General features: G+C 44.7%; 1 protein-coding gene across 6 annotated transcripts in view; it reads right to left on the bottom strand.

The window, feature by feature from the left end:
- Positions 1–27,336, bottom strand: part of PCLO (piccolo presynaptic cytomatrix protein) — a 239,349-nt gene that overhangs the window by 95,752 nt on the left and 116,261 nt on the right. For all 6 annotated transcript variants that reach the window (XR_014007552.1, XM_081191441.1, XM_081191442.1 and 3 more), the window contains exons 4-6: positions 19,647–21,170; positions 13,370–18,350; positions 10,940–12,951 (exon numbers count right to left, since the gene is read on the bottom strand). Coding sequence is in view for 5 of the 6 variants with exons in the window: in XM_081191441.1 (XP_081047567.1) it covers positions 10,940–12,951; positions 13,370–18,350; positions 19,647–21,170 (8,517 nt within the window). In the remaining variant the exon portion in view is untranslated. The remainder of the gene's footprint in view (positions 1–10,939; positions 12,952–13,369; positions 18,351–19,646; positions 21,171–27,336) is intronic.

Here is a 27,336-nt window from a genome sequence, read left to right as displayed (position 1 = left end):
TACCAGGAAGGCAAAGGAGAGCCTTTCTTTCAATCTTGGTCTTCTGCCTCATGTCCTGCCCATGCTAGATTCCTCCTCCAATGATCTGGACCCCCCAGATACTGGTGGAACTCAGGAAAAGTGCAGCACAACAGCTGCAGAAGACCAGGGACCCTCAGGGGAGGCTGGCAAGTGTCCTGCCCTACAGAAAGGGAGCCCAGTCTCTAAAGGAGAGGCAGAACCACCCCTGAGCCCCCAGGTGAAAGTGTCCCTGACTGCTGCTGGACAGGTTCTAAGGTACGTTGCAATGTTTAGAAATTAATAGCATGCATTATTATTACTACAGTGGTGCCTCGCAAGACGAAAAGAATCCGTTCTGTGATTCTCTTCGTCTAGCGGTTTTTTCGTCTTGCGAAGCAAGCCCATTGAAAGATTAGCGGATTAGCGCTATTAGCGGCTTATCTGCTGATTGGATCAGCTGATAAGCAGCTTAGCGGATTAGAAAAGGGGGGGGGAGGAAAAAAAAACCAGCAGGAACTCGCAAGACATTGTCGTCTTGCAAAGCAAGCCCATAGGAAATTCGTTTTGCGAAGCACCTCCAAAACGGAAAACTCTTTCGTCTAGCGAGTTTTCCGTCTTGCGAGGCATTCGTCTTGCGGGGCACCACTGTATTAACCACCTTCTAAACCACCATCTGATGGCAATCTACACAGAAAATAATTACAAGCAGTTAAAAATGCAAAGACAATGGAGACATTTAAAACAAGACTAAAACCCCAAGAAGGTGATGACGCTACATCGTAACTGCACATGGAAGCTCACTTGACTGGATCCAATCCTGCGTCAACTTCTCCCCCCCCCCCCAATCTGGAATGCTTAACTTGGAACATCTTCCCTGTTGTGAAAAGCTGTCTGCATGCAAAGGTATTTTGAGATGGAAGTAATTTTTATTATTATTATTAAAAAAGTGATTTCACTTCTCGTGCATTCTGAGCAGGCACAGACATGTGTGAAGGCTCTTGAATGTTTTAATACAGGGACAAATTAAATGTGGTTGTGTGAAAGCAACTGAACGTGTGCCCCCCCCCCCAATGTAAACAGTCATTGCAAAGGGTGAGGTGTGCAGCAGGATCAAGATCACAGCAAATGGAGAGGTTCCTGCTTGGCTATGATCAGGGTGAAAATCCCCCTCCTCATTTGCTATTGGGATCAATGGAGGCTTGCCTCCTGGAACTAGTAGAAGCTAAAGGGGAAGAGTGGGCATTTCACTGAGATCATAGAATGAGGATTGAAAAACTCTCCCTAACTGCTGAGGTCCTGATTCTTCACGCACATGTTAACTGCTTTGAAAGTTGTGTGCACACCTTACATTTAAAGCATCCCTCACAGAATCCTGGGAACTGTAGTCTGTCTACCACAGAGCGACAATTCACAGTACTCTTAACAAACTAAGGTTCCCATGATTCTTTGGGGGGAGAGAATCATATTTTAAATGTATGGTGCATAGGCAGCCACTGCTTTTAGTTTGGTCCTTATTCTGGATTAGTCAAGAAGTGATGTGTTTAAATGTTTTATTGCATGGGTGTTAAGTTGAATAAAATATTGGGGGGGCAAGTAAACCCTGCACTACATAATTGATCACATGACGTGGTGCACAGACGCCATTTGAATGGCAGCCCCTAGGAGTTGGCTCCTATGTTATATTGTTCACTTTGTATTCATGGCTTTGGCTTTACAAACTGTGTCAAGTTTTCAGGATGGTTAGGAAAACAAATCTAAATAGGGCAATATCCACCCACAGTGAAGCACACCAAATTCCTGTTTATTTCTTCATTTCAGTGGAAAGGCTCAACTCTTCTACATGGAAATAGATGAGTCCTAAAAATGCTTAACTCTGGTTTGGATTGAGCTTCTAACCTTTAAAAACTAGGGGATGCATAAGGATTTCTGCCCTCTGGTCTGCTACTCCTTGTTCATGCAAAGACTGTTAAAAACTCCCTTTGGGGTATATGTGTGCATCTGTTTGTTTGGGGCAGGAACACTTGGCATGAATCTAAACAGAGGCAAACTGATAAAATGTTTGCCATGCTTCCAAACTGGACGTTTCCCAAACAATTATTCCCTCAGAGGATGTTAAGGGCAAAAGTTTGCCCTGTTTCCAAATGGAACAGATGTGCCAACGGATTTTGGCACTTTTCCTGAATACCTTCCCTTGAGACTTGGGTTCCCCAGAAGAGGATTTGCACAGCTACCAACTGAATAAAGATTATTAATTATATGGAGCTTAATCCAAGGCACAATAGATTCTATACCCATAGTTCCTTGTTCTAAGTAAAATGCTGTAATTAGAAAGAATTTTCACTTTTAACATTCACTACAAAGCACTCAATACAGAAAACACGACAAAGAAGCAATATACTCCTATCTTTATTATATTATTGGAACTTGAATTGGCTAATTTCTAGTCATTGCTCAATAAAGTTAACACCCCTGCAAGGGTGAATCAACCCCCAAGCACTCATTTACTGATGTTTGAAGGTTACATAAAGGCATGCAACGTGACAAATGAATGCTTGACTTGACATAGGAGCCAACTCCAGGGGCCGTGGGTACGTGGGCACCCACAATAATATAATTCTAGAAGCCGGGCACCCACAAAGTCAATGAGAAAAGCCAGCAGGAGGCAGCACTGTCTCCAAGAAAGAAGCAGTTCAGCTCCGCCCTCCGCAGCCAGTGAGCGAGGCACGCTTTTCCAAGCGCGGGGGGTTGCCTCAGACATGGAGGCAGAATCTCTCTGAGTCCAAGCCCCTCCCCACGGAGAAGGAGGAAGAGGAGCCGCTGCCGCACGTAGCTTGCGCGTAGTGCATGTGACATCCACATTGTGGTGGGCACCCACAATCCTGAGGGCAAGTTGGCACCCCTATGCCATATCAAGATATGTAAACCATGTAAAATCAGGGAAAGGTTGACCACAGCCTCATATAGCCTCCCTTTCCCAGTATTCCTGCTCCTAGAACAGGCTTCCTCAACCTCAGCCCTCCAGATGTTTTGAGCCTACAGTTCCCATCGTCCGTGACCACCTGTCCTGCTAGCTAGGGATCATGGGAGTTGTAGGCCAAAAACATCTGGAGGGCTGAGGTTGAGGAAGCCTGCTTTAGAACAACAGAATGCCACTTAGTTCCAGATGAGAGAGTACCATGTTTTTGGAACTGGCAAAGTGGGTTCAAATCATAGCTGTCAACGTTTCCCTTTTTTAAGGGATATTCCCTTATTCCGAATAGGATTTCACGCAAGAAAAGGGAAAAGTTGACAGCTATGGTTCAAATCCAGTATCAGCCCATGTTCTTACATGATGAGCAAGCTTGGGCAAACCAATTTTACTTATACAACTGTAATATATGTAATATATGTAATATCTAGACAATATGAATCTATTCTCTGACTCACAAGTAGGCTTAGGATGTTTGCTTAAATCTTTAAGTTGTTCACCTAAGGGTGATTGTTTTTATTGACTAATGGTAGAAATAATATTTAAACTAGGAACAATCATTCCACTAGTAATATCCCAAGCTCTTTAGTGTGAAGAGAAAGCGGGGTTCCGAAAACTAAAACAGCTGCTTTTGTATTTTGGGATTAAAATTATGCAAGGAATTGATAAATTTGGGAGGATTTGCTTGATGCAACCAGTTCAAAAATAGTCTCATTGTTTAAAATCCTGTGGCGGAAGCAAATCTATAAGTTACTTCTCAACACTAAAGTTTATCTCAGTTTAAACTGTCAGCAAAAAACATTTCTAAAGTACTCCTTTCTCTGAGAGCTGAAGACATAGTAATACAAGGAGACTTATGAACAACTACTTCACAAAAAGCATTTGAAACACAATTTACTTAGGAACACTACTTGGCCTAACTGACAGATCCTGAAATCAGGAAAAATGTTTTGTTTTACTATGGAATATATACAGTTATGGAAGGAAGAATGTTAGGCATTTTGTGGGATCCTACAATGTTCAGACAACACAAGGCAGCCATGCTAGGGAATTAGGTCCCCTTTGAAATAAGGTAAGGGACAACGGCAATAGCAGCTGCTGTCACTGGGCAATGCTGTGGAGCCCGTCTGCTACAGCTTACCTGAACTGGGCTGAGGCAGAACAGGGTGGCAATGAGGTCGGGGCAGTGCAGATGCACCAGCAGAGCTAATCCAGCTCTCCTGTTGGTGTGTCTGCACAGTTTACCTGGAGGGTACTAGGGCGGGGCAGCAGTCAGGCTGGGTCTATGCACAGCTGGAAGAGTCAGACTGTTTCTACCAGTATGCCCATGCAACCCCAAGCTTACTGCCACCCTGCTCTGGCCTGCCCCAGTGCTGTTCAGGTAAGTTGTGGTGGCGCCTATGTTGGGAAGGTGGGCTTGTGGGTTTCTTGCCACACCAACTGCTGCTGGGCAACAGTAACGTCATTTTGGCACTTGTGAAAACTCACTGTGCGATACAGCAGCAAAAAAGCTAAAGCTATTCTAGGCTGCATCAACAGAAGTATGGTGTCCAGATCAAGGGAAATAATAGTACCCATCTATTGTGCCTTGGCCAGACCACACTTGGAATACTGTTGTTAGGGATTGATTAGCTGCTTGTGCGTAAAATCGTGCTCCCTCAGAGTTTGTGCGACCCCACAAACCTCAGTGTGTGACGGAGCTCCTCAGACATGTCTGCTCTAGTCACTAGTAGAGTCCGACAGTGGCTGTCTGCGGAAGCGTTTCCAGCAAAGGAGCTCCTTAACGGAAACGCGTCTCCTGGACTCACGGCGTGACAGTTTCCGGCGAGGTGTAGGTCTCCCTATGTGAGACTCAGATACCTCCCCACTGTTTTCGCTGGAAGCGTCCCTGAGCCCTCCCTCCTGCTCACATTCCCTCAGAGAATCACTCCTCCCCCTGCTGGTGCCTGCTTCAGCTGTTGAGTCTCTTTCTTCCTCCCTGAGCCCCTCCACCACCTGATGCTCCGATGGCAGTTCCCTGACATCCACCTCCCCTCCAGGGCCCCCCTCACCCCCTCCCATTACCTCCCCTCTGGGAGGTGAAGGGCTAAAACCCCGAAAAGAATCTTCCTCATCTTCAGACGTCTCGAACAACTCCCTCCATCGATCGTCGTCCTGGCTCGCTGAATCCTCTTCCTCTTCAGAATCTGGGAACCCCTCCAACTCCTCTTCCTCATCGGTGGTGGCAAAGTATTCCCTTCGGAACCTCGCTACAGGCTGAGGTTTACGTGGGAACCTCTGATGAAAAGTCTCTATTAAAACTTCGTCATTGACATCCTCTGCCCTAACCCAGGTGTTTTCCGACTCCGGTTCCCCTTCCCACATTACCAAATACTCTACTTGATCTCCCTTCCACCTGGAATCAAGGATCTCCGCTACATGGTAGCTGTGTTCCTTCTCCTCCATTGCTGGTCCCCTAGTGACCCTCCCTTCACTGTCTCCTCTATACGGTGACAGCAACGACCTGTGAAAAACTGGGTGCAGCTTCATGTGGTTCGGTAACCGGAGTCTGAAAGCCACTGGGTTGACCTGCTGCATGACTTCAAACGGACCCAGCCTTTTGGGTCTTAACTTCTTACAACCTCCTTTGAATGGCAACCCTTGGGTTGACAGCCACACCTGGTCCCCCACCCTAATGCTTTCACCTTCTCTTCTGTTTTTGTCTGCCTGCCTCTTATATTCCTCCTTAGCCCTGTTTAAGTTGAGTTGGAGCTGGCGATGAATCGCTTCCATTTCTTCAACGAACTGTTCTGCAGCTGGAACGCTCCAGTTCTCCCCTTCCCCCCCTGGGAAGGCTCTGGGATGGCACCCGTGATTAGCCAAAAAGGGGCTCATCCCCGTGGACACGTTCTCTGCATTGTTGTAGGCAAATTCTGCCAACGCCAGCTTCTCCACCCAATCATTCTCTCTGTCATTAACATAACACCTCAAATATTGCTGGAGAACCCCATTTGCTCTTTCCGCCTGCCCGTTGGTTTCTGGATGACGGGCCGTTGAGAAATTAACCTCTACATGCAGTAAGCTCATGAGCTTCCTCCAGAACCTGGAAGTAAATTGTTTTCCCCGGTCTGAAACCACCCTCAAGGGGGCGCCATGCAGCCGAAACACATTCTCTACAAACAATTTGGCTGTTTCTTCTGCTGTGACCGCATGTGAGCAGGCTATAAAGTGGGCCATTTTAGTTAACAGGTCTACCACCACCATGATGGCTGTTTTCCCTCTAGACCTTGGCAGATCAGTCATGAAATCTATTGCCACTGCTTCCCACGGTCTTTCAGGTGTGGGCAGTGGTTCTAATAAACCAGCCGGCGCCCGCCTCTCCCCCTTGGCTCTTTGGCATTGTTCACACCCTCTCACATACTCCCACACATCTTCCCTGACCTTGGGCCACCAAAATTCCCTAGTAACCAGCCACATGGTCTTGTGTTGCCCAAAATGCCCTGCTGTGGGACTATCGTGCAACTGCTTGAGTACCTTCTCCCTCAATTCCCCTTCGGGTATATATAACGCTCCCTTGTAATACAATGCCCCATTTCTCTCCTCAAAACCACCGGGTTTGTCTTCCTCCCTCCTGAGACCCCTGAGTTTGTCCTGGGCGTATGCATCAAGCACCGTACCCTCTACCAATTCCCTTTGTCCCACCAAAGTCGCCCCACACACCCAGCGATCCTTTGGGATGATATGGGTTTCTTCAGGTGCTCCCTCCCCCTCCAAATATTCAGGTTTGCGTGAGAGAGCGTCCGCCCTAACATTCTCTGGGCCTGGCACGTAACAAATCTCAAAGTTAAATTTGGAGAACTCCTGGGCCCATCTCAACTGCCTTTGGTTGAGCACTCGCGCAGTTCTCCAATACTCTAGATTTTTATGGTCCGTGCACACTTGCACCTTATGTTGTGCACCAATTAGCAGATGCCTCCATCTCCGGAACGCCTCATGAATCGCAAGAAGTTCTCGGTCGTACACCGTGTAGTTCCTCTCGGATTTGTTCAGCTTTCGCGAAAAGAAGGCACACGGTCGCCACTCTGACTCCTCCTTTCCCGGCTGCAGAAGAAGCACCGCCCCTATGGCTCTGTCAGATGCGTCTGTTTCGACCCTTAGCTTCCTTTGTAAATCCACATGCAGAAGTTGTTCTTCAGAGGCGAAGGCCCTTTTCAGCTCCTCAAACGCTCGCTCCGCCTCCGCCGTCCATACAAACTTCTTTTTACTGCTGAGACAGTCAGTAATGGGCGTCGTCAGATGGGCGAAGTTGCGGATGAACTTACGATAAAAGTTTCCAAACCCTAGGAACCTCTGCACATCCTTCTTGGTTTTTGGTGTTTTCCAGTCCAGCACCGCCTGCACCTTGCCGGGATCCATGGCCAATCCCTTGTCTGACAGGCGGTACCCCAGGAATTCCACCTCCTTGGTATGAAACTGACACTTCTCCAGTTTCACCCACAGCCTGTTGGCTTGCAGTCTCCTCAACACTTCTCTGACGTCTCTCATATGTTGCTCCTCATTCTCCGAATACACCAACACATCATCTAGGAAAGCAACGCAATTCTTGTAGAGCAAAGGGCCCAGTACATGGTTCATAAAAGATTGAAAGCACGCGGAGCCTGCTTGTAATCCAAATGGCATAACGAGATATTCAAATGCCCCCAAAGGGGTAAACATGGTGGTTTTCCATTCATCTCCTTTCCTTATGCGTATCAGGTTGTACGCCCCCCTTAGATCCAGCTTTGTAAAAATCTTTCCCTTCCGCACCCTGGTCAAAATATCATCAATCCTGGGCATAGGGAACACCACTGGTTCAGTCACTGCGTTCAACCTCCTAAAGTCACATACAAGTCTCGGCTTGTCCGCGTTTTTTTTGTCCACAAAAAACACTGGGCTACCCCCCGCTGCTTTGGACTCTCTGATGAAACCTCTCTTCAGGTTCTTGTCAATAAACTCTCGCAACTCCTGCATTTCCCTGTCTGACATGGCATACAACTTGCCCACAGGAAGCTGTGCTCCAGGGAGTAAATTGATCTGGCAATCAAAGGGCCTATGCGGGGGTAGTTGGTCAGCTTCCTTCTCGCTGAACACGTCGCTGAGATCTGCATACTGTGGTGGTACCTTCACCTTCTCCATTACTTCAGTCCCTGCTAGGGTGGCTTGGGCCCCTGCTGAACCCTTTTCCCCTTGGCAGTGTTCTAAGCAATGTGCTGAACCAAAGGACACCACTCTTTGATGCCAGCCAACCAGCGGATCATGTAGAGCTAGCCAGCTCATTCCCAAAATAATGGGAGCGCCTCCCAAGGTGGCCACATTAAACGCTATCAGTTCTGTGTGCCTTGCCACCCTCATGATCATTGGGACCGTCTGCAAGCTGACTCCTCCTCCCAACAACTCCCTGCCATCGATCGTGGTCACCTGCAGGGGGTTGCTTAAAGGGATAGTCTGTATCTGGTGTTCAGCAGCAAACTCCTTGCTCATAAAATTGCAGGAGCTGCCTGAGTCCAATAGCGCCTTTATTTTTAGGGGGTGTCCATTTTGCAGCTCTAGCAACACTTCAATCACTAGAGCAGGTCGAGGAGCTTCTGGCACGGGCACTTTCACTGCTCTTTGGCCTGGCTGCAGTGCCCCGATTGTGGCAACCAGGCGTTGGCTTTTACCTGCTCCGTCTCCCCCTGCTCTTCCCCCTCAACAGCTCCCACCATCCCTTGCCATTCCTTCCTCTGGGGGCAGACTCTGGCAAAGTGGCCTGGCTGTTGGCAGAGATAGCATTTCCGGGCGCCCTTTCCCTCCTTCTTAGCCCCCTCGCTGGGTTTTGAAAATGCGCGCGCGCGCGCTGTCCCGATTTCCATCGGCTCTGCCGGCGGGAAAGCTGGCTCAGGAATGTCTGGAATGCGGAACTCCTTCCAACGTTCCCCTCTCCCTTCCCGCCTCTCCAAGGCTCTTGCCTCCTGACGCGCTCCTATGGTCAGCGCAGATTTGGTCAGCTGATCCATAGACCCCGCCCTGGGGCTCCGTGACAGCTCGTCTTTCACAGCCGACGAAAGACCTTCTTCAAATAGCATCTGAATGGGTGCCGCCGATAAATCCCAACCCAGTCTGTGAACCAGCATGGTAAACTCAGTCCAGTACTCACGGACAGATCGGCTTCCCTGCTTGCAAGCCATTAGCTGTCTGCGCACCACCCCTTCCTCCATATCGCTGGAAAACATGATATCCATTGCACGAAAGAACTTCATCGTGTCCTTTAGTACGTCATTGTGCGTTGCCATCAGGGGTCGAACCCAGTCTCTCGCCCCCCTCTCAAGATGCCCAATCACGAAAGCAACTCGTGATTCCTCATCAGGGAATTCATCAAACTGCACATTAAGTGCATATTGCATCTCTGTCCTAAAGGCATGGTAATCCTTGGGGTCCCCCCCAAACTTCTGCACCAATCCTGGTACCTTTCTGGGGAACTGAGTGGCTCTCCCCTTCTTGTCTGCATCCTGAGCCCTTCTCTCCTCCAGCCTCGCCGTCTGCAGCGCCAGTTGGACCTCCAACGCTCGGTATCTATCTTCCAAGCTTGGACCAGCCCCAACCCCAGCTCCTCCGGTTCCGGTTGGTTCGCTCATGATGCTTTCTCTTGCACAGGCAGCGTACAAAGACTGTCGGACTGCTGTTAGGGATTGATTAGCTGCTTGTGCGTAAAATCGTGCTCCCTCAGAGTTTGTGCGACCCCACAAACCTCAGTGTGTGACGGAGCTCCTCAGACATGTCTGCTCTAGTCACTAGTAGAGTCCGACAGTGGCTGTCTGCGGAAGCGTTTCCAGCAAAGGAGCTCCTTAACGGAAACGCGTCTCCTGGACTCACGGCGTGAGTTTCCGGCGAGGTGTAGGTCTCCCTATGTGAGACTCAGATACCTCCCCACTGTTTTCGCTGGAAGCGTCCCTGAGCCCTCCCTCCTGCTCACATTCCCTCAGAGAATCACTCCTCCCCCTGCTGGTGCCTGCTTCAGCTGTTGAGTCTCTTTCTTCCTCCCTGAGCCCCTCCACCACCTGATGCTCCGATGGCAGTTCCCTGACAACTGTGTTCAATTCTGGGCACCACAATTTAAGAAGGATGCTGACAAGCTGGAACGTGTGCAGAGGAGGGGAACCAAGATGATCAAGGGTCTGGAAAGCCTTATGAGGAACAGTTGAAGGAGCTGGGTATGTTTAGCCTGGAGAATAGGAGATACGATAGCCATCTTCATATCTCAAGGGCTGTCACATGGAAGATGGAGCAAGCTTGTTTTCTGCTGCTCCAGAGGCTAGGACCTGAACTAATGGCTTCAAATTTCAAGAAAGGAGTTTCTGACTCAACACCAGGAAGAACTTTCTGACAGTAAGAACTATTCTACAGTGAAATGGACTCCCTTGGTCAGTGGTGGACTCTCCTTCCTTGGAGGTTTTTAATCAGAGGTTGGATGGCCATCTGCCATGGATGCTTTAGCTGAGATTCCTGCATTGCAGGGGGTTGGACTAGATGACCCTTGGGGTCCCTTCCAACTACAATTCTATGATTCCAATTTCTTAGCAAATAACCACACTTTCTTGATGGAAGTCATGGATGTATGTGCATTCCAAGCTACTAGATTTCTGAAAGGAAATATATGAAAACAATTTAAATATGGAGGAAACTAGTAAATTCCCTTTCAACATTGATTCCTATAAACATTGGGATTAACTCTCATTTAAGTATTCCCCATTTTATTTTGAAGCAGCACCATGTTCCACCTTCCTTGCAGTTCCATGTCTAATTAAGAATAAAATAAACACCTCCTATCAGGTTTCAAAAGTACCAAAGCTTCATTGCCAGCATTGCCCAATTACCATTCACATACATAGATCAAGTTAATGAAGCAGTGCTTATTATAATACATAGGATGTCACTCAAAATGAACTTGTACTTTGAAGAAAGAAGGGGTCTTACCAAGAAACCATCCGTGTACGGGAAATGTGCTCTGGAAGGGTCTTCGGCTGTAGGGCTCAGCGGTTTGGGGTCAGACAAAGAGCGCTGCATCACCTTCGCAGACTTGGGGCTCAGCTGCGGAATCTTGGGGACCTCGGAATGCAGAATCTTCTGAGGACTAAGGTCTTCAGCGACAGGCTTCTCATAGGGTACAAAGGCCGACTCTATAACTGCAGCCGGAGATACAGGCGAAATGGGAGAATAAAGTACTTTGGGAGATTTGGGAGGGGAAGGGGCTACCTGAAGGGTGGGTTCTGGCCGGAGGTGTGAAGAGTAACCTATTTCTAATGGTGTTGGGCGCTTTTTATCTTTCTGAGGGGAGGTAGCTGTGAGGTACTGGGGGCTTTGGGTGTCTGAATCCATTTCTGTCTGACACCCCAAACTTCCTCCTTTGTATGTCTTTTCTGGAGCTGAAATGTGTTTTACGATTTCTACCTTTGCATCTAGGTGGGCCCTTGCTGAAGGGGTCCGTATTGTCCCTACCGGCTCTGTCTGTACGGATATCTCGGCCACCGTTTGCACTGCAATACTGGCGACTTGGGGAAACGGCTTAGGCTTGTCTGCCTCAGTGGTACCTTCGTATTTCCCCACACGGGCTTTCCTCCGTGACCTGTTGGTCGGATCCCATTCATCTTGGTCCTCATCGTCTGTCTGAACACTTGTATCCACACTCTTTTTTGTTCTCCTCCTCCTGTCTGCATAGCCCATGTCCGCACCATCCTCATCGTCGGTTTGAACTCCGCTCTCCACTATCTTCTTAAGACACCTAGGCTCTTCTTCCAGAGCTCCGTCAAGTTCCTCGTATGGGCCACGCAGCTTTGGCATGGAGCTCCTCTTTTTCAGCTGCTTTTCCTCTCTCACATCCACGTCTTTAAGAGACATCTCTGAGACAGAGCTTAGCAGGCCAGGCCTGGGAATGTACTGAGTTACACCATCTGACTGAACTGTGTACCAGGCTTGGCTTTGTGGAATTTCGATTCCCAGCACAGCAGAAGCAGTGGTAGTGGCTTCATCACCAGCCCAAAACTGCCCATTGGGGGCAGCAGCATACTGGCCTTCAAGGATGACTTGGTCTGTGGTCGTCTGTGGAGACACAGTTCCAGACTGTTCGTAATTGTACTGATAGATCTGCTGGATCTTCTGCTCTTCCAAGTGGTGGTGGAGCTGCTGCTGCAGGTGCTGGATTTGTTCAATGTGCAGTTGCTGCTGCGCTAATGTTTCCTGCCTCATCATGAACTGTGCCTGCCTCTCTTCTTCTTGCTGATATAAGAGGTGGTGCTTCATGGAATGCAACTCCTCAAGCTTCTTCTGAACCATGAATTGCTCTTGCTCTCTGAACCGCTGAATTTCTTGACGCTCCCACTCAAGCTCCTCCGCAAAACGTTGCTGCTGTAGTTTTTCGAGCTCTAGAAGCTCGCGCTCCAAGTCAAGGTGCTGCTGTTTGCCTTCTTCGGGGGCAATGAGGTGTGTAGCTTCATCCTCAATTATATCTACAAAAGCTTCTGAAGCTGTAGTGAAAACAGGCATCAAGTTGGTTGGCTCACTAGTAATGGCTTCCATGGGAAGAGGTTGCAACCCTGGGTCAATGTCGATGTCAGTAATTGCACCCTCTTTCTCAGAGGCTACAGTTGTCAAGAAATCATATGATCTTGGAAGTGCCTGGCTATGCTGTAAGTTTGATAATGAGGGCATTGTGTCAACTGTCTGAAGAGCAGATAGGTCCCTAACGGAAGTACTGAAAATAGAACCAGGTTGTGTGGTGATAGCAAATGTGGATGGCACTGGAGTCGCAACGGATGAATAAACAACTCCATTAGATGATCTCAAAACACTTCCAGTGCCATAAGGGGATCCTATGGATGGTACTATTCGTGCTTGGGAATACTGAGGTGCACTGATCCCAATGCCAGAAATTACTTGCCGAGTCTCTGGGTAAGGACCTGTAATCTTGCTTGAGTAATCCATAACTTCACCTGAAATTACAGGGCAGAGTTATAGTCCAGTCTTTCAAAACAAAGCCCTTTTTTGCGAGTTCTGCAAGCCATCCCATCAAGATGAGTTAAATGAGCGGAAGAGCAGGGGGCAGCTGCATGCAAATCTTCACTTTAATGCTCTACATTAGCTGCGCAGGAGGGAAGGGGGGGGGAAGCATTTCCTGAACATGCAGGCACATGCAGGTACCTCTTTGTGCAAAATGATTTATGTAACGAAGAAACAAAAAATAAAAATAAAAATGCATGTATAAATCCCAGCAGTTTGCCACAATGTCCAACATAAATTTTAATAAAAAGGGGAAGAAAAAATAGAAAATAAAAATAATTCATCCTGAAATGAGATGAGCAACACCATTACCATATTTCAAAGTAAGATCTGAGGCCTTGTCATACTGACCTGTTGTTACTCTGCCAGAAGTTAAGTCTACTGCTACATCTGTTGCCCCAACTTGGTAATCAAAGGTATTCTTGCTTTTGTACATAAAAAGTCCAGCCTCTGATAAATTGGTATCTGACATAGAAGGTTTCATACCTCCTATTCCTTTATAACCATAGGTTCCTGAGCGGTCATACTGATAGTGATCATCTCTATAACCAAAACGATCTTCAGGTAGTGTTGTGGCAGGGGCTTGAGCTGTACAGCTCCTGCCAAATGGTAGCTTGTAAATAACATCACAACAAACAGCCCTTCTCCCTGCAGTCAAGTCCACAGGTTTTTCATCATCTTCAATTACAGTGGTAACAATTCCTGAAGTTGTTTCATCCACTGTCACCATGGTTCTGTGGGATTTTGTGGTGCTGAGATCAACTACTTCACTCTCGACTGGTTCATGAGTAGTGGAAACGTCCGTCCAACCATTGGTTACACCCACAAGAGGTACCATAGCAGGCTTTGTAGTGCCCCATGTGGCTGGAGTACCTAGGGACAAATTTATTGGCACCTCATCTCTGTCTGCAGAGAGTCCCTGGACGCCTGTTACTCTAGGTCCAGGCTCAAAATGTTTTGCTGTTGTTAGCTGCAGTGGAGTTGTCATCGCATGCCCCAGATCTACAAGACTTTCTGTACTTGTACTATAGCTTACAGTAGCTGTGCAGGTCACTATTGTAAATGTTTCAGTGGCTGGTGCTAAAGAGATACCAGCTGTCGATGCAGCGCTGAGATTTATGATAGCTGGCTGAACAGTGCTTACTGGCCGACCCAAAGTGTCACTTGCCATAATTTGCCTTCTCACATCCGTGGGAGCAGAGGATAGGTCCATGCAGCTACCTGCCCTTTCCACATCCATTTTAGTCAAGGTGCGAAGATCAATGACATCACCAAAGACATGGAATCTCCCGTTCTCTCTATATCTGGGTGGTTCAATGATATGTGCCGGCTCTGGGGGTATGGTTATGGAAACACTATCTAATCCAGCATTTTTGAGCAAAGACACTGTAGTCCTGGCAACCTCTGTTGATATTAAGTCTGTTGCTGAACTAGGAGCTATCTCAAAAACTGACCGTGCACTGACAGGAACAGGAGAAACAGATTGCAAAGCTCTTGGACCATATTTGCTTCGATCACTTATGCTTTGCATTTGCAGAGCAGTCATAGTTGGAGTGAATAATGATTGTACAACACGTGGACCCTGTTCTTTAGGGGGAGATCCTGAAGGCCAACTGGTAATTGCCTGACTGGTAATAGACTCTGTGGGAGTGCCAGGCTCAGAGGGCAACGTGATAACAACATAGGTTTCCCCTGAGGATTTGGACAATCTTGGGGAAGATTTATTAGAATGTGGAGACAGCGGGGAAGTAGGGGATGGCAACTTATAATCTGCAGGGGAAACCAAGTTCAAAGTCATACTGCTGGTGAAAGACAAACCCACTGGTTTTGGCTGTGTTTCTGCTGGTTTGTGAACAGTGGTCGGTAGCTGAGGAACTGCTGGTTTGGGAGCAATAGGGGGTTTTATTATTTCGGCAGGTCTGTGAGTGAACACAAGTCCTGCTGGAATTGAAGCTGGCTTGGGAGGAACAGGAGGGGGTGTCGATGTGTACATTTTTGTGACAGGTGGTCCAGTCATGTTTATAGCAGATGTTGCTTCCGCTGTTTTGACGTCACTGGCAGATGGTACTAGGATGGGAGTTGTGGTCACTGGAGCCTTAGCTAGGGGTTTCTTTTTAGGATAAATAGCTGGTTTGGGCAGAATAGGTGGAGGAGGTGGGGGTGGAGGTGGAGGAGGTGGGGGCGGAGGTGGTGGGGGTGGCTGAGCTGGAGACTCAAAAGAAGAGCTTTTGTAAAATGAAAATGTTTGGGGTGTAACAGGTGGAACTGGAGAAATGGCAGATGGCAACACAGATACTGTAGGCATGGCAGAGGAGGATACTGGAGCTGTACATGTAAATTTCTGGTCAGATGTAGCATCTGTTAAAGCTTTTCCTGTTATGGTCACAGGAGGTCTTGCCTGTTTGTCTTCATAAAGTCCCTTCATAACAACAAACTTGGCTGCATCTTTTACAGCTTTCTCATCTTGTGGTGGGAACGTTTCTATGGCATCAGAAACAGAAACTAAGGGCTTGGGCTTTGTTTCTACAGAGGCTGATACAAAGGATTCAGTTTCAGAAAGGGAAACCATAACCTGATCTGCAAGGGTCTCCTTGGTAGCTTCAGAGTACTCTTTTGTGGAACTTATAGGAACTTGGGTCACTGAGCTGGTCCCTTCGGAATCTGGAAACTTGCTAATAGCATCCACTGTTTCTATGTAACCTGAAATCACGCCATCTGGTGAAGAACTACCAGTGGTGTAAACTGAAGATGTGGATGATGTTAGGGAAGACGTATCTGATGGTATAATGGACGTGGCACTTTCTGAGGCCTCTGAGTACATCAATATGGATGTTTCATGGGAAATTATTTCTTCAATTTCTCGGGCGTAATCTGTGAGATATTCATCCTCTATTTCTTCAGTTGTGAAGTGCTGAGTAATTTTGACATCCGGAATAGGAAGCACTGAAGAGCTTACTGAAAGTATGTCTGAACTGGATGAAATAGTGCTTGACGTCAGGGAGGTGCTTTCTGTTACCTCTCCGGATATGCTCGTTTTTGTATCTGAAACTGTAATTAATTCAGGAGATGGCTGGGTAGGACTGGAGCCTGGAGTCAACTGCATTTGTTGTCGCCTGATAAGTTCCTCATAAGCAGCATCTGCATCCAAGAGCTGTTTTTCGTCACTTGAAGATGGCGCCACACTGTCCAGTACGATTATCTCATGACTTTCTGGCATGATGTAAGAGCTAGACACAATGTCTTCTTGAGGCATACCTGAATGCAAAGACTCTATCCTGTAATAGTCCTTTTGTAAGCTGGTAGGCTTTTGCATAGGTTCTCCATATATCTGATCTGGGGGCGCTGATGTTTTTTCTTTCAGCTGGCTAAATTCATCACCCTCTTCTTGCCTTGTCATGAGGCTAGCCTCCATAGCCCCACTATAGGCATCTTCTACTAAAGATTCATATATATAGTCCTCTATTAGCATGCCACCATATAAAGGCTCTTTCTCAAACACTTCGTCTTTTTCATTTACATCTGGAAGTGGCTTGGCTTTGTGGGATGTATGCAGGATTTCTTCATATACCTCTTCAGCACTTCTTAAAGGCTTTTGACCGCTCTCTTCTTTGACAAACCCAACAGGCTGCTCTTCCGTTGGAGAATATAAAGAGACAGCTGTAGGTAATTTGTAAACCTTCTGCACTTCTATTATTTTTTCTGGGCTGATTTCAAAAGCTTCAGGATCTGACTCAATACTTGGGGAATATTCAGAACAGGAAGACCGATGTAGTTCCTCCATTTCTGCTGCCTGACGCAATTCTTCTGTCGGAGAAGCATCCTCAATCGGAGATAGGTTACTCGGTGGTGTCTTTGGCCGTTCTCTTCTTCTCTGGGCTCTGAGCTCATCCTTGTCTTTCTTGGATTTTTTGCTAGAGCTCTTCCTTTGCTGCTGTTGCTGTTGTTGTTGCTGCTGCTCTAATTCACGTTGCTTCTCCTGCTCTTTTAGCAACTCTTCCTCCTCCCGAAGCTCCTCTTCTTCAGAAGAATCTTCAATAGTTGGAAGAAGAGGACCATGCGTACGATGCCTGGCTTTACGATGCTGCTTACTTTCTCCACCCATTTTCTTGTGGCTGGGACTGCTGTCACTATCTTCATCAAGGGATGACACAGACGTAGGAGATGTACCTGGAGTGAAACTGGAGGCATGCAGACTTGAAGATCCTTCTCCTCTTGACCTATCCTCTGGTGAATCTGTAAGACTCTCCATCTCTAACTCTGGTTCTTCATCAAAATATAGACTTGTCTTTGGTTGTTCAGATTCCTCAGAATATTTATTTGCTATTGTGCTATTAAGTTCTATTGTTTTGAAACGCCGAAGACCTCCTCCTGTTACAGTGATTTCTTCACTTTCTTGACTTTTTGTTTCCCTGTATTTTGGTTCTGGACTTTCATCAAAGGTCTCATCATCATCATCATGCCAGGAATGGCGTCTGCTGGCATCCTCTTCATAGCCTGTGCTACTTTTGCGCGTCATCCTCTTATGTTTTCCAGCTATTGCTTTTTTGCTTTTCAGTTCTTCCTTCTTTTGACTCTCACTTGTACAGATTTCTTTCAGCTGGTTTCTCATGAATTCATCATCTTCAGAACCTGACGCATCTTCATCAGCACTCATCTCCATGATCTGTTTTCGAATGAAGTCTTCATCGTCACCTGACCCTGGACTGTCTTCTGGTTTGTATTCATCACTGCTGGAAGACCCAACGCTGGTCCGTCTTTTTCTCCGTGGGACAGGTGAATTCTCACTCTCGCTGCTATCTTCTACAGAGTCATAGCGCTGCCTTCTTGTTGATGTATCTTCTGTCGCTTCTGTCTTCTGCTTGTACCCCTTCCGAGAAGATACACCTTGCTTACTTACCTCTGCAGAATCTCTCCCATCTTTTTCTTGAATATTTGGTTTTGCCAAATCCTCATCAGAACTGTAAGATTCCTGTGTGCTAGGTGTGGACTTTGCTCTATGTGGCTCTTTTGCCTGCTCACTATAGACACCATAAAGGTCTTTGGTCTTTACAGGCTTCTCTTCAATGAGGGAACTTGCTTGAGCTTCCAAAATGGATAACACAGTGCTTTCTAGCTTAGCAAGATCGGAGGGACTGGTTGGGCTGCTTTCATGTGAAAGGCTTTCTTTTATACAAGTTTCTTTCAAAACATCCTTTTCATCACTTGGAATAAGACTGGGAATTTCACCAAGTGAACTTGAGATGCCATCAGATGAGTAACCAGTGTCACTTAGACCTTGTGGACTTTTTTGCTGCTGTGAGCTTGATGTGTCTGATTTGTCATCTTCTTTTTCCTGAAATATATATGAGCGCACACACATATTAAGATTCAGATTCAACTAATTAAATAATAGCATCACTTATCCAAAATAATGTTAATATCTATTATGATCATGATAAAAATGGTCAATTAACAGGAACAGTTTAACAGTTAGGTTAAAGTGCTAAACTAGAAGTGGAGAAATATACTAATTCTCTTATCCAATAATTTTAATCACAAAAATGCCACTTGAAATAAGACTTTTTCAATTAAATGTAATTATGCTCTGTTCAATAATTCAACTGAAATTCATTCTGACAAGCTTTTATGCAGTGCAAATAGGGGAAAAATTATTATCAAGAAAATTTGGTGATGAACACAAATTTGGATAGTTTTAATAGGGGGTTGGCAAATTCATGAAAAGATCATCTATTTTCGACAACCTTGGTGGGAGAATGAAAATTAAATATGGAAGATTTGCTATGATTATAGGCATCTTTTTCCCAAAACCTATTTTACTTATTGTGCTGTTGTTTTTTATAGGCTAGGATTTGGACCCTCATGATTGCGGGAGGAAACTGATATCCATCGCCCTTGGAGCATTAAAATGATATTTCTCAGCATTTGGGAGGGCAAGGGGTTTGTTTTTTAGCTCCTCTTACAACATTGTGGAAAATAGAAATGTATGGTTTCTAACTGAAGCTTATTCATAGGTTGTGGTATGTAGCCAAAACCCTATTCACCAAACCCTGAAACCTTTTAGAATACTATGAAGCTCTCCTGTGCTATATCAAAGATTCAACCAAATGAATCTACAGCACCTCAATGACCAGTTACAGATAATTTAAAGGAAGTCTTTTATCACACTTGACAGTGTTATTAACATCACAGAGACTCTTCTCTTAATATTTGATAATTTGTAGGAAACAACAGTTTTGAAAGTAAGTATAGGCATGAATGCATGAACTTATTAATGAAGTTGGGCAAAGTTTTGTTCATTTCAGTATACACGAAACTACCAAAACCAAATCTGCATGGACTTGTTTTAGTCATTTATGACTTGTTTTAGTCATTCTATGTCAGTAAAAACAGTGGTGTGAATTAAAGTTAGTCATTCAAAACAAATTGGGTGCACTTCAGGAAAAGTTAAAGCACTTTAATTTCTATTTATTTCAGCTGGAGAGTGAGGCATAAATGCTTGACATTTCTCTCACTGAGATAAATGGAAATTAAAATGCTGAAATTTGCATAGGCTGTGATCATTGTTTCCAGGATCTGGACCCATGTCATTCAATGAAGGAAGAGTTGGGAAGGAAAGTTAAACACTCACTGCTTTCTCCTTCAGTGCTTCCACATGATCAGGCTTTGGCAAAGGTACTGGCTGAGCAGAGATTTCTTCTTTTTGAGATTTCTGAGCTTTAGATATGGTTTCTGGAATAGTCATCACTGAATCCTCTTTTTTTACCTCCTCCTGTTTTATTGTTTCTTTTCGTACCTTGGCTTCTAGTTTTGCTTCAGAAAACTTCTCTTCTACCACAGCCATGACTGGTTTATGTTTGGGCTCAGGAAAAGGGGGTGTCTCTTCTGAGGGTAGAGACCTGGTGTCCCCTTCCAGGGTTTCTGCCAATTGTGTTTGATCGTTACTTGACTTGGAAGAAGCTGGATCCCTCTGAAGTGTTTCTATCAGTTTTCTCTGCTGAAGTTCCACACCATCCCTTTGAATCTGCTCAGCAGAGGCTGTCTTCACTATTTCCCCCTGAGTTAAAGCTGAGTTTTCCTGCTGAATTTGATCAGCGGATGGAACTTTGGCCAGTTTTGCTTGCTGGAATTTTGGATCGGCTCTTTTAATTGTCTCATCTGAGGGTACTTTTGTCAACTTTTCTTGCTCAAGCTTTGCACCTTCCTTTTGGATTTCCTTCCGGATCTGATCAGCAGATGGTGTTTTTGCCAACTTCGCTTGCTGGATCTTGGGGTCTTCCTTCCGGATCTGATCAGCAGATGGTGTTTTTGCCAATTTCACTTGCTGGATCCTTGGGTCCTCCTTCCAAATCTGATCAGCAGATGGTGTTTTTGCCAACTTCGCTTGCTGGATCCTTGGGTCCTCCTTCCGAATCTGATCAGCAGATGGTGTTTTTGCCAACTTCGCTTGCTGGATCCTTGGGTCTTCCTTCCGAATCTGATCAGCAGATGGTGTTTTTGCCAACTTCGCTTGCTGGATCCTTGGGTCTTCCTTCCGAATCTGATCAGCAGATGGTGTTTTTGTCAATTTCGCTTGCTGGATCTTGGGGTCTTCCTTCTGAATTTGCTCAGCTGATACAGTCTTGCCCAATTTTACCTGCTGAAGCTCTGGGTCTTCCTTCTGAATCTTATCAGATATTTTCCCCAGCTCCTTTGGCTCTTCCTTTTGAATGCCTTCTGAGATCTTATCGGCAGATGGCTTTGTGGTTAGTTTTGGCTCTCCTTTGGGAATTTGATCAGCCATTTTTTCCTTCTGAATTTTTGAATCTTCCTTTGAAGTGCTTTGAATAATTTTATCAGTTGATGCCAATTTTTCTTGTTGAACTTTTGAATCTTCCCTTTGTGTACCTTCCTGGATTTTATCAGATGAAATTGCCTTTGCCAATTTGCCCTGTTGAAGTTTTGAATCTTCCTTCTGAATTCCCATTCCTCCTCTTGGCTTTTCCAGCATTTGAGCTGAAGTCTTCTGCTCAACAGGTTTAGCCTGGCTTTGAGGAGCAGTTGATGGCTTGGGTGACGATTTTGCAAGTACAGGAGGTGTTGTTTTGTCCATATCCCCAAGCTGTCCTGATAATGCTCTTTGTGTCTGGCAGTTTAAGCACAGCCATTCTTGGACCTATAATATAAAAATAACGTTACATTAATTAAGGATATTTGCTGTGTTAAAATATCAATATTAAATCAATATTAAATATTAAACATCACCCTGACTTTACAAACTTTTGGCTGCGACACTAAATATACAATGGGTTGTATCAAACTAAGTCATACTCGATGTATACCTATTGAAATCATTGGTTTAAATTAGTCATGTTTAACTTAAAGTGAATGGATTTAAATGGGCCTAATCCAAGTATGAGTTAAACTGCAGTCCTAACCCCACTTACCTGGGAGTAAGCACCACTGATTTCAACAGAACTTACTTTTGAGTGGACATGGTTAGGATTGTATCAGTTTTATAAAACCAATAAATATTGTAAATCATTGGTGATATTGTCCACAGAACCACGGCTACCATTTTAGTAGCATAAATTAGGAGTGTCCAGAGATTAAAGAGTTGTAGTTGGTTAACTACCTGTATTAAAATGGACTATATAACTGTAAATATATTCACAAAAAGGCAAACTCTTATACAGAGATCCTTTCAAAGATATTGAAAACAGAGTGAAATTTAATAAATTTAATAAATTTATTTATTAAATAAATTTTAATAGGGTTTAATAAATTAAAGCACCACTCCTTGTTAGGGCAGGCAAAAATTATTATTCTCATTCTCCTTACTTGGTTCAAAATGGTTTTAAACAAGGGTACCATTCAATCTCTGTCCTGCTGATTAAAATTTGCTCCCACTGATTAATCAACTACCAGTTCAACATACAGACTTAAGACATGACAAAGAATGCATGGTATGCATCATCTGAAAACACCAACGACTGAGTTGTATAAGGAAGTATAGTTCTGAGCAGAAATCTTGTAATAAGCTTTTTTATTAATTTAATATCTAGAATAAAATCCAACTGCTAACAGATATTCACAAGGCCGAATCTGACTAAAATAATTAGGGATAAAAGCTCTTTTAAAGAGCACCGGAAAATATAGCTCACTGCATGCTGTGTCTTGTACTGTAGATCTAACTCTTACACACAAAGCACCAAAGTCTGCAATTTCAAAACTAATTTTTGTGGAATGTAATATTTTTTAATTTCAATTTTTGGACAAAGTTAAAGAGAATAGTAATGATTACTTTCTAAAAGTTTTCAGTGTTTTTGGGATACATTAAGTCAACAGTCTGAGGAATGACCCAGCCAATTTCTACCTTGTTAGATGTGCGACTTATTTCAATGCAAGAATGAGGCCCATCTATTGCTAAAAAGCTAAGAGAACGTTCAAAAGTCAACAGATGCACATACTTAACTCTCTGCACTGAAATAAGGTAAAGGTAAAGGTACCCCTGCCTGTACGGGCCAATCGTGTCCGACTCTAGGGTTGTGCGCTCATCTCACTTAAGAGGCCGGGAGCCAGAGCTGTCCGGAGAGCTAAAAATGCTTAGCTTTGGCTTGATTATGCCCTGATTTCTGTGGTAAGTTTCTACCATGTTATAGGAGCATCCATGAATGTTGGGAAGCAAGGAAACCTTTCACAGAATCATAGATAGAATCATAGAATTGTAGAGCTGGGAGGAATTCCGGTGGTCATCTGGCCCAGTGCCATGCAACACCGCCCAAAAAAATCTCTCCTCACAGTTTGCAGTCCTGCTAAGCCAAAAATCTGCAGGACATGGAACAACTTAATGTAGTCCTCCTAGGTGATTTCAAGTAGGGACCAGAGAAGGAAATTCCACCAGTTCCTATAGAATATGCATGCCATAAACACCACAGTCCTCAGAAATGAGCAGTGCTCTGAAGGGATACTGAATAATACTGCCTTTTTAATAGAATCAGAAAATCATAGTGTTGGAAGTGGCCACAATGGTCATCTAGTCTCACTCCCCTGCAATGCAGGAATCTTTCACTCAACATGGGGCTCAAACCCACAATCCTGAGATTAAGGCTGGATCTATATATAAAAACTGATATGGGGGGGGGGAAGCTCCCAAGGCAATCTGCCATTGACTTTGGATTCTGCTCTACAGCGCCATCTGTGTCGCATTTTTATAACACATTTTAACGTTACAAATTGACCTGTGTAGCTGAGTCCTAAGAGGCTCACGCTCTACCAACATAGCAAAACTAGAGCTTACATACAATAATTAAGTTGTCTCTTTCTTACTGGAAGCTAGTTTTGTGAAGCTACGAAAGGAATGAGAGGAACCGCAAACAGAGTCCCTCTTCAAAGATTGACAGAAAAAGTCCCTCCCCCATTGTTTCCATCTCTTCCTTCCACCTGCAGACTTGAACAAAGGCATTTCTGTAGCAGAATTTATAATCTACTTGGGGTGAAGTGGGGACATGAAGCAAAGCCCAGCAGTTATAATCCCAATCAGCTCAAAATCCACTTTCCTGAGGCAAAATTCACCTGCCCAATAACATGGCGCCTACTCACAACTGTCTCTAAATGAAATCGTACTAGATTTCTTGCACTTGCCCAAACTGCGATTCCAGAAAGCACCAGCTACAAATATAAATGTGTTCTCCCCACCTTTCCAATCAAATTTGCAAAAGGATCCCAACTTCACCATTGGTGCAAGTTGGGGCTGGAAAATAATGTTACCTTTCCCCAGTTAACAATCTATACAGTGGTACCTCGGGTTACATACGCTTCAGGTTACATACGCTTCAGGTTACAGACCCCGCTAACCCAGAAATAGTGCTTCAGGTTAAGAACTTTGCTTCAGGATGAGAACAAAAATCATGCAGCGGCAGCAGGAGGCCCCATCAGCTAAAGTGGTGCTTCAGGTTAAGAACAGTTTCAGGTTAAGTACGGACCTCCGGAACGAATTAAGTGCTTAACCCGAGGTACCACTGTATATCCCTACAGATAGGCATTGTTTTGCAGGTTAGTCAAGTATAGATAAGAAGTCCTACCTCTTCAGTAATCCCAATAAGCGGAACTCCATTTTATAGCTCTTATTTTTAAACACTACTTTTAAGTAAAGTGCATATGTAAGGTCTGTGCTTATACAGCTCTGCTTAGAGTCTCTGTTGTACAGTTTTCTACAGCGGGTTTTCCAGTGAAGAAACAAATGTAAAATCCTTCTTTCCCAATGTGCACAGGTTTTTAAAAAGTGCCTTGTCAGTGAACGTTAGGTTTTGAGAACTGCGTGCTCATTTGAAGCCTCTAAAGTAAAAGAAAGATTCTATGAACCTTATTATGTCATCAGCCTCTAGGCTGTTGGTTCCCTGTCAGAATGGTTTTCTGTAAAATTGAATTTTGTACCGTGAAGTCATATGCCTCAGCTTTAGCCTTGTCTTCTCCTCAGTTAACCTCATGCCCTGAATGCAAGCTTCTTCCCGGGGCCACCTTTTCAGTTTGCCTGCAACCCATATTTATTAGGGCCCTAGAAATGGACATTCCGCCCCACCCCTGGTAAACACTCATGTTCTCTGCAATAGTATTGTAAGAAATCCAGTAGCCAATTTGATTATTTCAAATCAATATGCCACATTCAGCCCCTCTCAGCTTGGCCTCCCTGCCCTCTAGCCTCCTAGATTTCTAGATGTGGGGGAGCAAAAGAAACACTGATGGAAGCAGTAACTTGGAGAGAGAGTGGATGTGACCAACTGGTTTGGCGCTATTTAATTTTGGTATGATATATTGCAGTTTTTTGGGGGGAGTTGCTCTATTTCACACTACTTGTCCTTGGTAAATCTCCTCTTGCTAAAACTGCTATTCTTCCAAATTTCACAACCACATCTCTGCAAGCCTGATTTGGATTTTCAAAACAATATGAGAACTCAAGCACAGCCTTCTTTCAGAATTCTCTGAATTTTCAAATGCAATTCTTTTGCCAAGTGTACAAAACATGAATAAAAATGCAAATATTGGTGAAAATAACATACAAAAATGTATTATTTTAGGGGAAATATTGTTGCAAAAAATTGTATAAAAGGAGAAATTTGCAGTATAATGCTGATGAATTCTCATGAGGACTATTTTTAACAAAACAAAGAAATCACAAATTGATGTGGAGATATGGAGAACTGAATTTAAGATTTGAATAATGAGAAACAGAGAAACCCAACCAACAGATTTGACAGTCTCTATTTGACGTGGGTGGCACTGTGGGTTAAACCACAGAGCCTAGGGCTTGCCGATCGGAAGCTTGGCAGTTCGAATCCCTGTGACAGGGTGAGCTCCCGTTGCTCAGTCCCTGCTCCTGCCAACCTAGCAGTTCAAAAGCACATCAAGGTGCAAGTAGATAAATAGGTACTGCTCCGGCTGGAAGGTAAACGGCGTTTCCGTGCGCTGCTCTTGTTCGCCAGAAGCATCTTAGTCATGCATCTTTTTCTTAGATCTTTATAAAGGGCAACAATACCTGAGGCAGAGCTGGCTCTGCCATTAGGCAGATTGAGGCAGAAACCCCCAAGATGGCAGCTTGAGGCTGCCTTGACCTGCCTCCACTGCTGGTGCAGACGTGATGCTGGTATGAGTGCCGATTTCAGCTTAAATTGCATGAGATTTTTGTGCAATTTCAGTGAGATCTCCTCTGAAATTGGCGCCGATGCCAGTGTCACTCCCCCCCCCCCCAGTGGCGGAGGCAGCACGGCGAGCGGAGAAGTGGTGCCAGTGGCAGACCTGACCTGAGATCCTCTATTTCACTTCATTTTGTGGAGTGTTCCCGTAATTCCCATCTAAGAATGCTGAAGGCATAGTTTGAAAACGGTGGATAGCGAAACCTTTCAAAAACATGATGAGGTAGGTAAGTGTTTAAAAAATACACTTGCAGAACATGATCTCTTTTGCATTATTATTATTATTATTATTGCATTCATTATTAATAATATTAATTGTGCGTAATGGAAATTGAAAAATATAATATTAAAATCAGTATTAAATATAATCATCGTTCTACCCGGACACTGAGGTCCAGCACCGAGGGCCTTCTGGCGGTTCCCTCACTGCGAGAAGCCAAGTTACAGGGAACCAGGCAGAGGGCCTTCTCGGTAGTGGCGCCCTCCCTGTGGAACGCCCTCCCACCAGATGTCAAAGAGAAGAACAACTACCAGACTTTTAGAAGACATCTGAAGGCATCTCTGTTTAGGGAAGCTTTTAATGTTTAGTAGACTGTTGTATTTTAATAATTTGTTGGAAGCCGCCCAGAGTGGCTGGGGAAACCCAGCCAGATGGGCGGGGTATAAATAATAAATTATTATTATTATTATTATTATTATTATTATTATTATTATTATTATTATTATCAAAATTATATGTAACCAGGAGTACTTCTTGCAATGGACCTGTGTCCATTGCAAGTGGCCTGGTTTCATACAATGCGATATACTAAAGTTTGGTTTGTCATGGCCGTGTAAAGGTGTGGATATCTCTCTGTGAGGCTCTCGTATTTTCTTTTCTCCTCCCTGGTCCTGTTTATTGCTGCCTGTGTTGAGCTAAGCAAAGGTTGGCCTTAGACTTGCAGCTAAGCGTCATCCTTACTAACTACGAGTGGTAGCCTAAGTTGGTTCTTGGCTACTGACCATGGTTAGCAAGGAGGTAGCTTAACCACAAATGAGTCCCAGTTTGGACGGCACGCTCAGCCAAACCTTGTGCTTGGCAGAGCAGTTGAAAAGAGCCCAGACATTTGCACAGCCACAGGAAGCCAGTTTGGCTTACTGTGTCACGTGAACCAGGCTGGTGACTTTTTAAAGTCAAAGTTGTGATTCGCATGATTCAGCAAAAGATTAAGATTTTAAGCGCCAAATATTGTGAGAGATACGGCTGAAGGTGTTCTCTGCTATTGGCTAATGTTGGAAATAGGTCAAGATCTGACTTCATGTTAGCAACAGTTCATTGTGATAGTACTATCCATCGTGAAAACCAGGAATTCGCATTTCAGATTTCCCATGCTTCACGTTCTCTAAATTAAAGATCTGTCTTTTGTATTCACAGTCTTAACATGTCTTTTCTATGAAAAGAATTGGTTATAAGTAGTGAAAAGGATGTTGCATGTTACCAGAGCAGAAAGAAAATAATCTCAGTAATCATATTTGGTGTGCAGCTGATAGCAACATGGTCACATGGCCTGTTGTTGCTATGGCACTATACCTTTCCCAGGTTCTTTTAAGCAGGCTCCCAATTAGCTGACTGAAAGAATCTGCATTTACTTACATTCATAACAAATGAAC

This window comes from Podarcis bocagei, assembly GCF_964188305.1.
Source record: "Podarcis bocagei genome assembly, chromosome: 4".
NCBI classification, from domain to species: domain Eukaryota; kingdom Metazoa; phylum Chordata; class Lepidosauria; order Squamata; family Lacertidae; genus Podarcis; species Podarcis bocagei.
The sequence above is the reverse complement of the archived record's forward strand: the minus strand, read 5'-3'. Positions and strand labels throughout refer to the sequence as shown.